This window comes from Bombus huntii, chromosome 6, assembly GCF_024542735.1.
Source record: "Bombus huntii isolate Logan2020A chromosome 6, iyBomHunt1.1, whole genome shotgun sequence".
Lineage (NCBI taxonomy): Eukaryota > Metazoa > Arthropoda > Insecta > Hymenoptera > Apidae > Bombus > Bombus huntii.
In genome coordinates, this window is record NC_066243.1 from 9,737,124 (window position 1) to 9,751,296 (window position 14,173).

The 14,173-nt window shown below is 43.5% G+C and overlaps 2 protein-coding genes and 1 non-coding gene across 3 annotated transcripts in view; 2 read left to right on the forward strand and 1 right to left on the reverse strand.

Annotated features, from left to right (window-relative positions):
• The window catches only part of LOC126866331 (lysine-specific histone demethylase 1A), a 100,328-nt gene extending 98,387 nt beyond the window's left edge, over positions 1 to 1,941 (forward strand). Inside the window, exon 14 of the mRNA XM_050619791.1 lies at positions 561 to 1,941. Coding sequence (XP_050475748.1) covers positions 561 to 745 — 185 coding nt within the window. The 3' untranslated portion in view covers positions 746 to 1,941. The remainder of the gene's footprint in view (positions 1 to 560) is intronic.
• LOC126866334 (cilia- and flagella-associated protein 53-like) overlaps positions 1 to 13,631 on the forward strand; it is an 85,913-nt gene extending 72,282 nt beyond the window's left edge. The window contains exons 2-3 of the mRNA XM_050619794.1: positions 4,095 to 5,636; positions 6,005 to 13,631. Coding sequence (XP_050475751.1) covers positions 5,369 to 5,636; positions 6,005 to 7,341 — 1,605 coding nt within the window. The 5' untranslated portion in view covers positions 4,095 to 5,368 and the 3' untranslated portion in view covers positions 7,342 to 13,631. The remainder of the gene's footprint in view (positions 1 to 4,094; positions 5,637 to 6,004) is intronic.
• On the reverse strand, positions 3,551 to 3,701 carry LOC126867209 (U1 spliceosomal RNA). Its single transcript, XR_007690173.1, has one exon. It is a non-coding gene; the product is annotated as a U1 spliceosomal RNA (small nuclear RNA).
• Positions 13,632 to 14,173: the final 542 nt, after the last annotated feature.

Here is a 14,173-nt window from a genome sequence, read left to right on the forward strand (position 1 = left end):
GAAAGTTTTGTACAGGGTATTCGTTTATCTCGTGATGAGCAAGATGCCTTTTATTTGTCATACTTTTTAGAATTCGGAGCATCTATATCCCCTTGTATAATAAGTTACTCTCCAATGATATTAAAGAAATTCCGAGTTGTAGCTTATAGAATTCCATGACTCAAACAGTTTTTACGATATACAAAGCCTGGTCATACATACATCTGTTAATAATACAGTTTATGAGTTTGATTGTTTTTTATGTAAATATCATTAGTAACATTGCTTTAATTCTGCGCGTGTTTCCTAGTGGCACCAAAACCTACGATTTAAACCAAGATAAATCTCGCACCAATACTTTTCTCTTCTCCAAAATCGCGTATCCATCGACAAACCCCTGAAAATTACAATTTCCATTCTCGTATCCTCGAGCTATCGGTTCCCTAAATCTACCACGATCATCATCTTCAAAACCCAGAGAAAGAAAAGTCGAAAAAGATCCCTCTCGCCCACAGCTACAGCAGTGGCATTCAATTCCCATTGATTCTTTAACACGATGGAAAACCGATTTGTGCTTTCAGGCGAGCACACCATACGAAATTACCCGGCGACCGTACACGGTGCTTTTTTGAGCGGACTTCGCGAAGGTGGAAGGATCGCGGACCAACTCTGCGGAAGTCCGTACGCGCCACCGACGATGCCCCCTTCCGGTCCAGCGCCAACGGTCATACCATCCGCGACCACCGGTTCCAGCTCTACGCCTTAGCGTTCTACCACAGAAACCGCGATCTTCGATCGTTAACAAGCGTTATTATTACAATTACTACGATATTCATTATCAAATCTATCATCGTTTTCACTTAGGCGACGGAAGAAAGTACGGAACGGTAGCTGGAATCTTTTCCTTTTGAGAAGATAATCGTTTTTATTTATTCCAGAGATCGTTCTTTAGGTCGTATTGAGACGTCAGATGTCGTTTATCGTGTTTCGATTGTAATCGTCGAGATTTAATTTAACCGCTAACACGTATACGATGAGTCAATATTGCAATTAGTTAGGGAAATTTGATCGCCGGTGACCATGCCATAACGCTCGTTCAACGATCGTCATTCGATTGTCCTGCTACGATCCTCGATGGACTTAGTAGGGTTGATAATTGGTTCCTACCTTACGTAGGAATAGGGATATAACAACCGAGATATAATCGAGAATCGTGGTAAGATTAGGTGTCCATTAACGTGCCCGACGGGAATCCCAATTTTCGTCGATTCATCCGCCATTCCCTCGATGCAATCGTGCAATTATTTATTTTTTAGATCACGACGAAGAAAAATTATGAATAAAAATCGAGAATTTGGGGGATGATCGATCGAGACTTGAGGATTGTTTCCATAAATAGGCACATAGGTTGACACGCTGCTACGATCCTCGACGTAATTGATCCAATTTTTTTCTTTTTCTTTTTTTAAGTCTGTTTATATTTATTTCAGAGAATCGTTGGCATCGGTCAAACGAGAGGATCGTAGCGATCTTAGATATACGTCGGTTCATGATAAGAGAGAATCGTGCCTTTGCTACTACGTTCCATCACGATCATATACACGTTAGGCTGTACTATATCTATAGGAATCGTTTCATTGTACGTTCAGCATGCTCTGTCTTGTAACAGTTATATTCCGTTCTTTTTTACCCGCTTCGTCGTGCTTTGAATCGCTGCATGCTTTTAACCGATTCTTCCCTTTTCCCTGTGTATCATGCTTCCTCGAGACTTCTCGATTTTAACCACCTTCCACCATTTTTGGCCTTTATTATTAGTTATAGTTTATTTTCCATTATAATCTAGAACGCGCATTTTTGTAAAAAAAAAAAAAAAGAAAAGCGTTAAATGTTCGATGGAGATTTGGATGATCGCCCGTTGTCAGTAGACAATTTCTTATAGTGATAAGAAACCCAACTCTATAATAGCTATCTTTACAATCAATCAGTCGCTGATCGATTCAATACTCGAACATTCATCTCTGCAAATGCTTTTCGAACGAAACAACAATCGGAATGCTCGAAAACTTTGCTCGATTGACAAGAAGCCGCGCTACCAGAAGATGACTTCGTTCAAGCTCGCTTTCATCGACAAACCACGCTCATTATCAAACGTACGGGCGAGTGATCAGCGAAGAACGAAATTCGAGGGATCTTCAGCTTCGCTTGCCATTTTAATCAATCGAGATCTGGGGGCAAATTGCGTGAAGCGCACACGACGTCGGTTAAGGCTCTCGTCACACGGATATTCTACATGATAGAACAATTACAACCCCACGCAAGCAACCATTAAAGCATACTTTGTGTCACTGTACTACGTCGTTAATAAGATATGTCGAATTTCTATATGTAACATGCATCGTCTATGACAACATCGATGTGTCGTCGTGATACTGTGTACATCTAAGTACTAATCTGTAAAGACTAATCAAAAGAGTGCTTGATTATACACACCAGCCATGCGCCTATTCGTCTTAATTAAAGGCAGAGAATTGTTACGATACCAAGGAGAACCGTTTTATGTTCCATGCACATTGATCACGACCCCGTCACCTGATCGTCAGTCAGCAATCGTCAGCGTTTGCAGTAGTCGATGACGCGACCAAGCCGCGCTCTGTTCGACCTATTTCCAGTCGAAGATCCCCGACGATCAAACGACACATATCTCCTTTGTGAATGTCTACTCTAGCCGGCTTGTTCGTTCACCCTCGAGCGATTCTTTCCGTTGTCCGAGGAACACTTGGGGGGTTACGTTAAGCTCTGCGCAATAAGAAATGTCAATGTCTCAAGAGAGGATTCCTGGCCGACTATTCCGCGATGAAACTAGGTGAGTTGGACGATGTGCTGCGCGCCACTCGTCAGTTTCTCCGGCAAAGACTTCTCATCTGCCTCTTTCGACGAGCGACCGCTCCTTACAACGTCTGTCTCTTCGTTCCTTGAGCGCGACACGTACGCCAGAAACGCGGCTTTTCACCGGTCGAAGCCGCTGGTTTAAAGAAGACCTCGTAATCGTCACGTTGCAGAGCTAGTTTACAGAAGTAGGTCGCGTGTTACGCTCGATTTCAGAGGAACGAGAGATTCGATGATGCTAGAAGGTGGAGGTTTGAAGGTGTTGAAGATGAGCTTTCCGCGAAGACGATTGGTTCTCGTTGTGGAGACTGAGGATTGGAACAAGGATTCGTCGACAGACTAGGTCTGTGACTTTTGAGGTGCTCCAGCTGCACAGTATCTTGGTAATTAGGATGTTTTCACGCAGAAGATGTTTTACCGAGAGATCGTACCAGGATTTTGTCTAATCTGGACCATCAGAATCCTTTATTTTCCTTGCTACGTGAGAAACAGCATATTATCAGAAATAAATATTTTCTCACACTTTCCAATTATTTCCATTTCTCTTGCATCGTGCAAGTATTATTTTACATCATCTGCTTGAGTAAAAAATATTGTACCATATTTTACTCGTTTCATTAGAGAAAGTAACGCGATTGCTTGATCGATGAAAATTATACGGGACTTTCGTTGAGGGATTATGAGTAGGGGTCTACGCGTTCCCGCGAGCACCCCACATTACCAAAAATTTAGCGCACAAATACTCACATTAGGAGTACTTACAGGCTTCAGCTTGTGGCCTCATGCCTGGGGGAACCACCTCGTTGATCATGGTATCCCCTACGCCAGGTTAGTATGGTACACGCCGATTACCGGCCCAGTGATTAGCACCAACGATACCATAGTTACTTTCGAGAAATCTTTGAAACCGAAACTCTATCCATCGGCAATCAGGTGAACTATCTATAATAACTGAATAACGAATAGTTCGATCTAGTTACCAGGCGGCTGAGGAAATTTTCGCGCTTCAATTTGGCGCAATTCAGTTTCCTCTTTTCTTCGTGAATCTTTTACGACGCTGTAAGATCGTAATATAGAGAATTTGCAACACTTTATTTATTTTCTTGTTTATGTTCTTATTTATCTTATGTTCAGTTTTCTTGTCTTACATCGAGTACAATAGATTCAATGGAATGAAGAATCATTCTTCATCTTTCTTACAGCGATTCAAGGTACGGACCAACCGCAAGACACCAATCATTTTTATTTATTGTTCTCGCATTTGAAATTAATTCTATATGCGTTCGAAGTTGCACAACAATTCCAACAAGATTCACGGTTAATTGAAACTAAAAATTCCATGTTTTTATTGATTCCTTCTCATCCAAGACAATTCCTTTTCTCGCGCAACAGTCGTTTCGTAGACCTTCGATGAAATTTCACAGCGAACAAATATGCATAGGAAATGTATGGCCGCGTTTCACTCGAGAGAAACCGGAGCCAGAGCGTGTAATTCCTGAATCGACGCGTGCAGCCACCCCGTCTACCGGCGAAATTTCCTGCCTAAATCGGGGATATTGTGAGCTTGATTACTTCGATATAGATATTGCGTTACAGTCATGGCTGGGGGCGTGTAATCGAACTACACGGAGTCTCGTAAACTCGATGAACTTGAAAGACGAGCCAACGTCGAAGTCTTGAACTTCTGACGGCGTGCAATGTTAGCACTTTGCCGTCGAGTTTGCGGCCTCGCTCCTCTCGCTTCTTGTCTCTGCCGTCAGGCTACTGTTGCTTCTGATCCGACGATTTCCCCCTGGTAATTGATTTCCCGTGTGTAAACCTGGTCAAAGGTGCTCGATGGTTCAGTGAAGTTTTAACATTTCTTTGACGCGAAGTCAAGAATCCTGCAGAGAAAATGTTTGCTGTACGTTTTTCAAGCAGAGAGTAATTAATACGAACTGGATAAAAAAAAAGTCAAATAGCAAAGTGGCAATTTTACAATTATGTATTTATATTTTTATTTGCCATTGCTTCAGGTTTATTGCGCTTTTTCACCAAAACAGATTACTAACTAATTAATTAATAATTATTATAACTAATTGAAAAAGAAGCTGAAACGTCTAAGAACCAGACGAATACAACGATATGCTCGAACCACTGAACGTTTGACGGGCACGCGAGAAAAACGGGCCACCCCATTGATAGCCCATTAATTCCCAGTAATGATCCAATTACCACGCCAAAGTCGGTCCTTTAGAACACCTATTCACCACCTTGGAGCGTGTTCGTGCGCATCAGTCACGTTCCACAGCATTGAGCAACATCCAAGTGTACCCAGCCTAACCGAACCGCAACCAGACCACCGTTGCAAATCAACCCCCGCCCTCTCAACAGGTCCAAATATTAATTCAATAGGACTGGTCGTCGTAGTAACGGTAAACAGAGGTTCGCTCTCTTTGACCCGCCAAGGATCGCAGCGTTAAATGTCCATCGTTTCAACGTTTCTAACCTCCAATCGAACGAGATGAGTTTCTTCAAGGTGGAGGAGACGCAATGCGGTCCTCTGAAGCCGAGGAAGTATCCCACGGTTGCAATTGGTAGTCTGAACGCGCCTTGGGGATACAGATTGCGCGAAAGATCGGGTTGCAAAACAGTGAAGATCCCGGAATCGTACGAGGAACATCGACTGCAGAAGGAGAGGGAGTATGAACATTTGACGAAAATTCTGGAGTTCGAGAACCAAACGAACAGCAAAATCAAGAAGAAGAGCGTGTGGCAGCGAGTTCAGCAAGGTACTTGTGAGGGACGTTAGGTTGTTGATCAGCAGGACGCGTATTGAAGTAAGAGGTGCGTGCAGGATTAGCGATGGTGTGCTTGTGGTTGTATGGTGTATGATGAGAAGGATTCGGAATGTGGTGTTTTTAAAATTAGGTGAAATTTTTAGAGGGAGGGGAGGAAGGAAGGAAGTTTAGATCTAGAAGACTATAAATCATTGAAAAAAGTAGAAAAAGAATTCTCTCGGTTGTTCAAAATTTAAGCTTTGTTAGATCTTTCTTTCCTACTTTTACAGAAACGTTAATATCGCTGATAAAAATGTTATAACTCATCTCGAATCCTTTTTCTCCAATAAAATTACTGTCAAGAACCGATGATTCTCCAGGATTAGCATCTTTCGAGGACGGCGTGAATGCGCGGCGAGAAAAACTTCGCGAGTTACTGTTGAAAGAAGAGATGGGGCTGATTCACGAGGTGATATACCAGGCTCAGCACGGCGACGACGCGAGGATGGACGACATGCGTCGTTCGATAGAAGAAATCCGCAAAGAAGAGGAAGAGAAACGTTTAGCAGTGGTAGCTGCGAAGAGAATGCAACAGTATATAGCCCAATGTCCAGAAATTCGTAACAGCCGCTCGAAGAAATCAGTGATCGATGCAAAACAGGGAAATTTGGCCCAAATGGCGGCTAACGAAGCTAAGAGACAAGCAGATAAAGAAATAGACAATCTTTGGCACCAGTTGATGTTGAAGGAAGTGGAAGCGAAGAAACAGAGAGAGGTCGAGGAAGCGAAAAGACGTTGCCTAACGGAACAAGTGAATATGACCATCCTGGCGAACCAAGTAGCAGGAAAGTTAGCTCTGGAGGAGCAAAAGAAGCAAATACATATGGAAGACAGAGAGCATATGCAACGTCTGATAGAGAAACTTCGCGAAGAAGAGCTTGAGAAGCTCGAGAAAGAACGTCAGAAGAGAGAGGAGCTGAAGAAGGATCTACAGGAACAGATTCTGGTAGCCAAGCGGAAGTTAGCCGAGCAGGCACGCCACGAAGCGGAAATGGACCGCTTGAGAGGAATCATCGCTGCGGAGGAATTAGCGAAAGAGCAGTCCGCCATCAAAGAGTCCAGTGCCGCTCTTCGTAGAGAATTACTCGTTTACATCGAATATTTGGAAGATTTACGGAAAGAGGAAGCTAGAAGAAACTTGGAAGTGGATAAAATAATAGAAAAGTCAATGCAGGACACTGCTTACAAGCGAAATCTTGCGGTACAGAAATTCAAAGAGGCTAGAATGAAGATTCTACAGGATGTTCTTCGAGGTCGTGAGGAACAACTGAGGCTAAAGTGTGAGAATGACAAGAAGGAGATGGAAGCGCGTCAATTGGAAAAGGAAATGCTGGAGAAGCAAATAGAATCGGAGGCCAAGTTGACTGCTTATGCAAGAAAAGAAAAGATGGAGAAAATGTTGTCTTATAGAAAGGATTTGGAAGTACAATGGAAACGGGCCGAGGATGCGAAACGTAGAGAAGCTGAAGAAGATAAGAAGATGTATTTGGAAGAAATTAAGCGGCAAGAAGAGTATCAGAAATTGACAGAGGAGTTGTTGGAAGCTTCTGACAATGTTACTCCGCACCCGTTTAAGATTTTGCTGAAGGAATGCGCGGCTCGTTATGCTGCAGAGAAGGAAGGACAGTGTTACTGTCCGCCGCCGTTATCCGAATAGAATTAATAATGCAAATTTTAATAATCGAAGGTATATAATATATATTTTGTCATATTATAAAGTAACGTAATTGACGTCTGAAGCGTGAATTTTTGTTTTCCCGCTCCGGAAGGATCCACGATTCACGTGGTGATCCATTCGAGCTACGCGCACCATCTATGTCATCGTCAGAGAAACTTTGAACGCGCTTGTCGCTATGGTAGAACTCTGCTTCGCTATCGATCATTCTCCTTTTTTCCGTTTTTCACGGCGCGCAACTTGGTGGCGCGATATTTAAAAATACCGGCAAGGGTTAAAAGTAAAAATCATTCAAAATAAACCTGTCGGTCGACGCAGACTTTCACGCTCGTCGCGTCGCTGAAAATAAACTTGCAAAATAAACTGGCAAGAATCAATGGGCAGAAAATCTGCAGCTAAAGCAGCCAGTCACACGGAATAATAATAATCATCGCGATTCGCGGTAAACGAGCGTGTTATAAATTCCATCGAATTATACGAAACGATGAAATAAAACCGGCGTAAAAACCAAGCATCAGCGCGAATCGCGTGTAAATAATTCCATCATCGATGCGAATTATTTTCAGCGACGCCGTGGCCGCAATTCGCATTAAAATAATTACGCGCCCCGGGTTCAAGTATCGTTTTTTTCCCTTTCTTCCGCGGCGAGATTTATACTTCGCTGAAAAACTGATTCGTTCTCGCGCTTCGGGCTCTCAGCGATTTTTTTCTGCCCCATCCTTCGCTCTCCTTTTTTTTTTTTTTATCTTTTCTCTCCGTCTTTTTTTATCTGTTTTATCTCTCTTTTTTATTTTTTAATACATATTTACAGCGGCACTCGTTGAATCTCCCCGAGTCCCTCCGCAGCTACCTTCGGGCGGTCGCTTTGAAATTCACGACGAACCAGCCTGACGTGCAAATTGACACGCCGATTGGATTAAATAACATAACTTGTCCGGCCAGGACGCGCCGCGCGTAAATTACCAGCCGTTTCGTTCGATTACTGGAAAACACGCGACGTGCTGAAAAGGAGAACGGATTTAATGAGCGTGCGCGCGCGATCAAAAATTAGACACGAATTAATCGCTCCAAGACCCATCCGCTTGACGATGATTTAACGAACTCTTCGAGAAGATGCATCGCACCTTCCTTTCTCTCTCGTTCCTGGTTCTCTTTCAACGCCTGCGTACTGCTTATCGATAATTTAATCGCATCAATTCTTGAAGAATACAATATCGTAGAAATTGAATATGTGGTTATTAAAAAGAAAGGGGGGATATAATTCCTAGAAAGTTCGAATCTTTATTTTACGTTTCAATATTAGGATATCACGAAGGGTTAAATAGTTGCCTCTTTATGACTCGCATAATAATGGTTCTTTTTTTAACATTTCTGAAATAGTACCGAGTTTACGATGTCGTTTACCTAGCCTTCGTACGACCTTGAGCAGCGTAGATCAGATAATATTTTTTTATTTCGCCCGCAGGCGTTTCGTTATATCTTCGAAAGCGACGAAGGTATTCGAGATATTCCTGATAAATGATACAATCTGTATTTCGTATTATGTCTTGAGTAATACCGCGAAGAAGGCTACCCTTGTTCCCTTTACCACGGGAGAAGCTGCTACAATAATGCACTTTCATGTTTCCGCTCGCTGCAAAATTGCTCTTTATGGTCACCCAGCGAAGGTAATTTCCAGCAGGAATTTTAAGATTAAACGACGCAACCTTCAACCCCTCTCAATTTTTCCCTTATCGAGCTACGTAGTATTCCCTTAACAGCACACCGCGTGGGTGGTGCTGAACTTGCCGTGCAAGGTATCCAACAAAAGCCGCAAATAGAAACAGTAGTTCCTCGGACAATAAACCACTTAACTTTTAGCTTTCTAACAGACGCAATTCAATTTCCCTTTCTCTACATTTGCAACCCAGTTTGGCGCAATAAATCCAGCAAGTTCAGCTTGGTTTCTCCGATGGAACCCATAAAAATCCCTTCTGTCCAGCCCTTTAGCGAGCTCGGAGAAGCTTCACGATATAGCTGAAACGCCCAACAGCTAGTCCCATGTATATTAAAACGCATCCCCGTTGCTATATTAAAATATTTCCGTTCGGTCGGCGAGCACGTCCCATAATTCCTGCGGGTGACGTGGTGTAGTTGCGAAAGCGTTCACCAAAGTGGAAAGCCGGAAGTCGCTGGCGTACGGGGGTGGACGCGTTTCCAAGTCGAAGCCGCTTAACGCGGAATTTCAAACACGAATACGGTTTGACGCGGTTACGCTCGCGTGTCTTCGATGTGACGCGACTCCTCCGCTCGTTTCTCGATTATGGTCGTTCGTTTTTACGCAGTTATCTTTATAACGTCGTAGAAACTTCCTCTTCGTCTTGCCTCTCGACTTTCGAGGCCAGCCCCTTTATCGACTCTACCCCTGCTTCCGCTCCTCAGCCAGGCTTTCTTTTTTCTTTTCTTATTATTTCCTCCTTTTTTCTTGGCAGACTTCACCCTTTGCGTGTTTTTTCTCCTTGCACGCGCAAAGACCGTCGGAGCGACTAATTGATTAGCGATAGCGATAACGGTCGAAGGAGTGACTTTAGAGGGAACTAGGCTTGGAACGGTTTTTTTTTTTAATATTCATTGAAAAATAAATGCACCGAAACGGTGGTATTGTGATTATCGCGTTTCTTGACGTTAAATAAGGATTTATATGCTTTTGGGATTTTTACATTCTCGTGTAATAATTGAATAGTCGTGGAGGAATCGATGGAATAATTAACGGGGGCGTGATAGTCCATAAGTAAGTTTTTTAAAATTTGCAGGGAAGTGGATTAAAAATTTATTAAAACATTTCTCGGAGAAGCCTGATTGGCCCACGTGGCTCTATTTATTACGTGCGCATTAAAATATTCACTCGAACGCTTCTCGCGACAGAGTTACTATCACCGCGGTCCATCGACTGGTTAATCGATTAGTTGGTCTACTTAACCCTTTGTCAGACTCAAAAAACAACTCCATAAAGGAATTTACTTCGCTCCGTGAACGAACCGCTGCAAAACACGGGAATAATTTATCGTTTCTTCACTGCTTCCTTAAAAACAGCGAACTAATTGGCCAAAAATTTACGCCTTTGATGAATTCTCTAATTTCGTTATTAATTTGATATTATGCTTGGTGGTTAGCATAAAATGTTTATAGAATCGTTCAATTACGCATAGATCGTGCATATCTATGTAGATTCATATTTTTATGAACAAGACCAAAGAATGGAAATGAAAATGAAAATTTATTACCTTAATTTGAATATTTTGCATGTTCGTTCTGTGCATTTTTCCACCTTTAAATTTCCCGTAAATGCATAAATATCCGCAGTCTGATTACGAGCGTAAAAACGAGATGCCCGTCGTTGTGGCCAAGTAAATACAATCACTTTATCGTCACGATTGTCAAGCAATGTGTAATCAAATATGCTAAACCAGTCCGAAATGACGCGCATTATTTCATAGAGAACGTTCACTGAGACGTACACCTTCGTTCATAAGTAATCCCTTTTCCTTTGCCACTCTACATCATAAATTCATATTAATTACGTATAACGAAATTTCTTTGCAAGACTTTTCACCGAAGAATCTACCAAAGAAATGACCATAGACGAAATATAAATTAATGAAAATGTCTGCAATTAGAAACATGCAAAGCTGTTTCAAACTTTTAACCGTTAATGAGCGTTCCATTAAACATGAAAGGGTTAAATGCTTGATTTTTATAAAATACAATAATAATTGCAAACTTTCAACCGAGAGCGTAAATTCTGTCGTTCCACACTTGCTAAATTCATCGTCCACGCGACACGGTGATCATCGTCACCCTCGATCGTGAAACTTTCAGCCCTAACGAGGCGAGGGGTTAAACGAACGAGCGGTGTGTTCGATTCGAGGGCCAGCATGCGGTGACCGCGTGCATCCGTCGACGCATGTGATTGATCGAACAGCGTGCAGGCATTGCGGTTTGTCTCGGGGCCGACGAGGTTCGCCCCTGTAGGTTAGGGATGGCAGTTGCCGCGATCGCTTTGAACCACCCCGCCGGCACACGGCACAGCCTCCAACGGGCCGGACCGCGCCAAGACTTTTTTCCTCTCCGGCGAATCGTCTCGCTCCGTTGCCTCGAAGCGGTTACACCTGCACACGCGTGTACGCTTCTTCTGGGACAGACGCTGGGACAAAGAGAAGATAAAACAGAAGCGGAAGAGGCTAAAGACGGGTCGACGGAAGTAGACTCTTGATAACAGGGGATGAGAGAAAGAAGATTCTTGGAGGAGAGGACGGAGGAGGAGGGAGATAGCTCGATGAAAGGAGAGTGGATGTTTAACGGAGGATGAGGGCTCGAGGAAAAGGTGCTAGGGCAGAAGAACGAAGGGGTAAATATTGAGAGCTTGGAGAGTGCAAGCTGCTGAGATAAGCAACGGCTAATTGGGGAGATGTTAGCAAGCGGAAATGTGAAGAGGAAGAAGGAAAAGTTGTAAAGCTGAATATTATTCGATGATTTCTAAGCTACGTTCTTCGTATTAGACGATCTGTCGTTTGGAAGAGACCTCTGTTACACGTCAAAGAGAAGCGGAAGTTTGATAGAGAACGAGGGTTGAAAAAAAAGAGATATCGTGAAAGGCATAGAAAAGGGGTAATATTGTGAGCTTGGTGAATATAAACTAATAAGATAAGCAGGGGCTAATTGGGAAAAAAGAAATGTAAAGAGGAGAGAAATCGTAACGACGATGAGTTACAAGAGTATTACCGAGCTATGTCTTTTATGTTGGATAATCTGTCTCTGGTACAGTGTCATATCCTGTCCGTGCGTGGTCCGCTATACGACAACTTTCCAGACGTCTACTTCTGGAGCCAGACGACTCGAGACTTCTGCTTTCCAAGTCTGCTTAATTTGCTTTGCTCCTTTTCACCTGGAAAAATACAACAAACCCATTGAACATCTATGGATACAAACACACATATAGTTCGTCTACTTGCAAACTTTTCGCCCTCATACAAAGAGCAGAGTAAGCGAAACAACACTTGGGAAGAGTCACGAAAAGAACAAGGGAAGTAAACTTATAAGATCGGGGAAGGGAAAACTCTTCATCCGAAGAAGGGGTTAACGAGAGGCCGAGGAAGAGACGGAAAGGAGAGAAACCATCGAGGGAAAGGGCAAAGAGCAGGTCTGGCGAGAACGGGACGAAACAGAAGTGGAAGTAGAGAAAGAAGAGGAAGATGGTGGCCCAGAACGGGGATTGCGGACTCGCAGGAGCGAATGGACCTCGCCTCTGGGGATGTTCTTTTGACAGTCATGTCGCTGTCGTCTCCTAAGGTCCCCCGGCGGCGTTGCATTAATCTTCTTCTTCCGACCCCGCCTTATTGAAAATTCTACAGAGCGCTTCACAGTTTTTGCTACCGGTTCGCCCTTTGTACCCGGCGCACACCCCCTGGGACGTCACCTACGGATTCACCTGCGAAGTAGATCGTCGCGGCTTCCGTTTCGTCTCGTCTCGTTTCGTCTCGTTTCCTTTCGTTCCGCTGGAACGAGTCTTCAGTCTCGACGAATCCTTCCAAATGACGACCGCCAATCGCACGAGTAATTTACTGCCGACGAATTTCAACCGATTCCCCGACTTCGGTAGGTTTCCAAGTATGGGAGGGAGGAATCGAGACGTGCCCGAAGGGTTGCGAGAATTTACCACCACAAACAACATATGTTTGGCAACGTGCAGACTATCTTAGATACAAAGAGGAAGTAGGTGTTACTGCCTCGAGGTACGGAATCGCGAACATCTCTGACCTCATCCGCTGATATCTCAATCAGAAAGCGCGTTAACGTAAAAAATTCTTAAATAAATTTCTTCGAGTTTTACCACCGATACCATGCAAAAAGAAGCAAACGAGCGATATCATGCTACAAGTTTGAAAAAGAAGAACCAATTTTGTACGAACCACCTACGATACCACTGTTACACATTCTTTTCTTCGACTACTTTGCTTCTCGAGAGAATTCAACCTACGATTACTTCCTAATGGTATGTTTCTTCGTGACGTTAATGGTAATGCCTTCTGCTGTCATTATACTACAACATTTTTTGCCACTTACGCAATCTAATTTCATGATATTCAGTTTTTTTTATTCAAGACATTAAGTAGTACTTAAAGAAATTATCAATGGATATGTAACTAAATATCGAATGAAGGGTGAGGCTATATTTCGAATCACTTTCATGTCTCTGTTTTAAGAAATAAACGACAACCAGAATTTCGTTATGACGTACAGTGTAATCTATCTTCCTCGTCCTATTGCCCAATCTAGAAATAAAAAATCAAGAAACAGCAACCATGTTTCATCAACGAAACGTGGCATTAGCGGCGCGTTCGTTTTAATGTCACCGGAAGTGGCAGACTTCAGGAACAGCGTCGACGCCGTGTAATTGGTCGTCGAAGAGGGAAATCGTACTGCAGCCGAAACTGGAGGCTGGAAACGAAATGAACGATCGAAGTTAGCGGTCGTTGACGCGCGCGCAAGGATCGGAGCCGGCGCGGCGTTTTCACGCGCGTCTACCCTTCGCTTTCTAATTCGATGGGGCAGCAGCGCGTTCCTCGGCGAGGATTCCGCGCGCGCGTCACCACGCATCGCTTGCGCTCGGATACGAGTGCTGCCATGGCGATTTCACGCCTCCGGAATCATTCCCAGTAGCCGTCCCTTACGAAGCCCGCGCTCTACGCACTAATGCACCCCCGACTGTGCTTGATTCGCGCGCGAATCGCTCGCCCGGAGCGTGGCTTTACAGCAAGATGTTTTAGAAAGGGAA